The sequence below is a fragment of the Rhagoletis zephyria genome, unplaced genomic scaffold (genome assembly GCF_001687245.7).
Source record: "Rhagoletis zephyria isolate East Lansing unplaced genomic scaffold, Rhagoletis_zephyria_1.1 Rzeph_scaffold_58747, whole genome shotgun sequence".
Lineage (NCBI taxonomy): Eukaryota > Metazoa > Arthropoda > Insecta > Diptera > Tephritidae > Rhagoletis > Rhagoletis zephyria.
The window spans coordinates 1-1,560 of record NW_016215799.1 but is presented as its reverse complement, the minus strand read 5'-3'; the positions used below and the strand labels follow the sequence as shown (position 1 = coordinate 1,560).

General features: G+C 45.9%; 1 protein-coding gene across 1 annotated transcript; it reads left to right on the top strand.

Annotated features, from left to right (window-relative positions):
* Window positions 1–286: 286 nt before the first annotated feature.
* Window positions 287–1,522, top strand: LOC108356409 (uncharacterized; the record flags this gene model as incomplete). Its single annotated transcript, XM_017607519.1, has 1 exon — window positions 287–1,522. A coding segment is annotated over exon 1 (1,215 nt), but the record flags the coding sequence as incomplete, so codon positions are not given.
* Between the last annotated feature and the right edge of the window lie 38 nt (window positions 1,523–1,560).

The window sequence follows — 1,560 nt, the reverse complement described above, 5'->3', positions numbered from 1 at the left end:
CGACTCAGACTAATACGGATACTGAAGCGCCCACTTGCTCAAAATATACGACACATAAGCAACCGGAGAAAAGCGACGTAAATAAAGTGTCGTCTCATTTTTCGAGTACTAACGTCACAACCCTCCTCCCAACGGCGATAGTACCTATATATTGTGATGGCGAATATCATAATATTCGCGCTCTGGTGGATCAAGGCTCACAAAAAACGTTTGTATCATCCCGGTTACAAAAACTNTAATATTCGCGCTCTGGTGGACCAAGGCTCACAAAAAACGTTTCCGGATACAAAAACTCTTGCGCTTACCTATGCCAGATGCTCTATTCGAGATTTCTGGCATGGGTGGAATGGTGGTGCAAAACTCAAAGAAAATGTGCGAAATCACACTGAGCTCAACAGATAGAAGCCAAGAAATAAAGCCCCAAGCCATTATTTTTCCCCAATTGACCCACTTTCTCCCTACTTCAAATATCTCTCATATTAACTTAGAAGAGATAAAACGATTAAGGCTTGCCGATCCCAACTGTTTCACCCCAAATAAGATAGATATGGTAATCGGCAGTGACCTAATCCCCCGAATTCTCCTACAAGGGCTGCAACAAAACATAAGCGGAAGTCTCATAGCGCAGAATACGATATTTGGATGGATTCTGAGCGGCCCAATCCAGGAGAGAATCTCCACCTTTACCACCCAGGTAACCGAACCCCAGGATGAATCTCTAAACTCACTGCTGAAGAAGTTTTGGGAACAGGAGGAAGTAGCAGTCACTCAACCCCGTTCCAGTGAGGAGGAGTTCTGTGAGGACCTGTATCGGCTCACGACAACCCGGCAGGCAGACGGACGATATACGGTGAAATTACCCGTCAAACCCGAATTTCCAGACACAATGGCTTTAGGTCACTCTCGACTAGCAGCGCAGCAGCAGTACATCAGCATCGAAAGGAATCTGGAGAAAAAACCCGACCTTGGCAAAAAGTACTCAGAGGTTCTGGAAGAATACATCACCATGGACCATATGGAGCCCACCTCATCCCAAGAAGTCATCAAAGACGGTAAATACTTCTCCTTTTATTTACCGCACCATGCTGTCATAAAACCCGACAGCAAAACAACAAAAGTACGCGTAGTCTTCAATGCTTCCAGAATATCCCACTCTGGAAACTCCCTCAATGACGTACTATACACTGGCCCAACCCTTCAAAATGACTTGATGCTCGGCATTCTCCGATGTCGCCTCTACAAGTTTGTTTTTAATGGCGGCATCGAAAAGATGTACCGCCAAATTCTTGTCCACGAGGAAGATCAAGACTTCCAAAGAATCGTCTTTCGTAGGTCTCCAAATAAGCCCATAGAAGATTTTAGGCTGAAAACAGTCACCTTTGGCGTCAATTGCGCTCCCTATCTTGCAATCCGTACGCTTCATCAGTTAGCGCAGGATTGTCAAGACGAATTCCCGCTCGCCAGCAATATCCTCCTACGCGAAACATACGTGGANACATCTTGCAATCCGCACGCTTCATCAGTTAGCGCAGGATTGTCAAGACGAATTCCCGCTCGCCA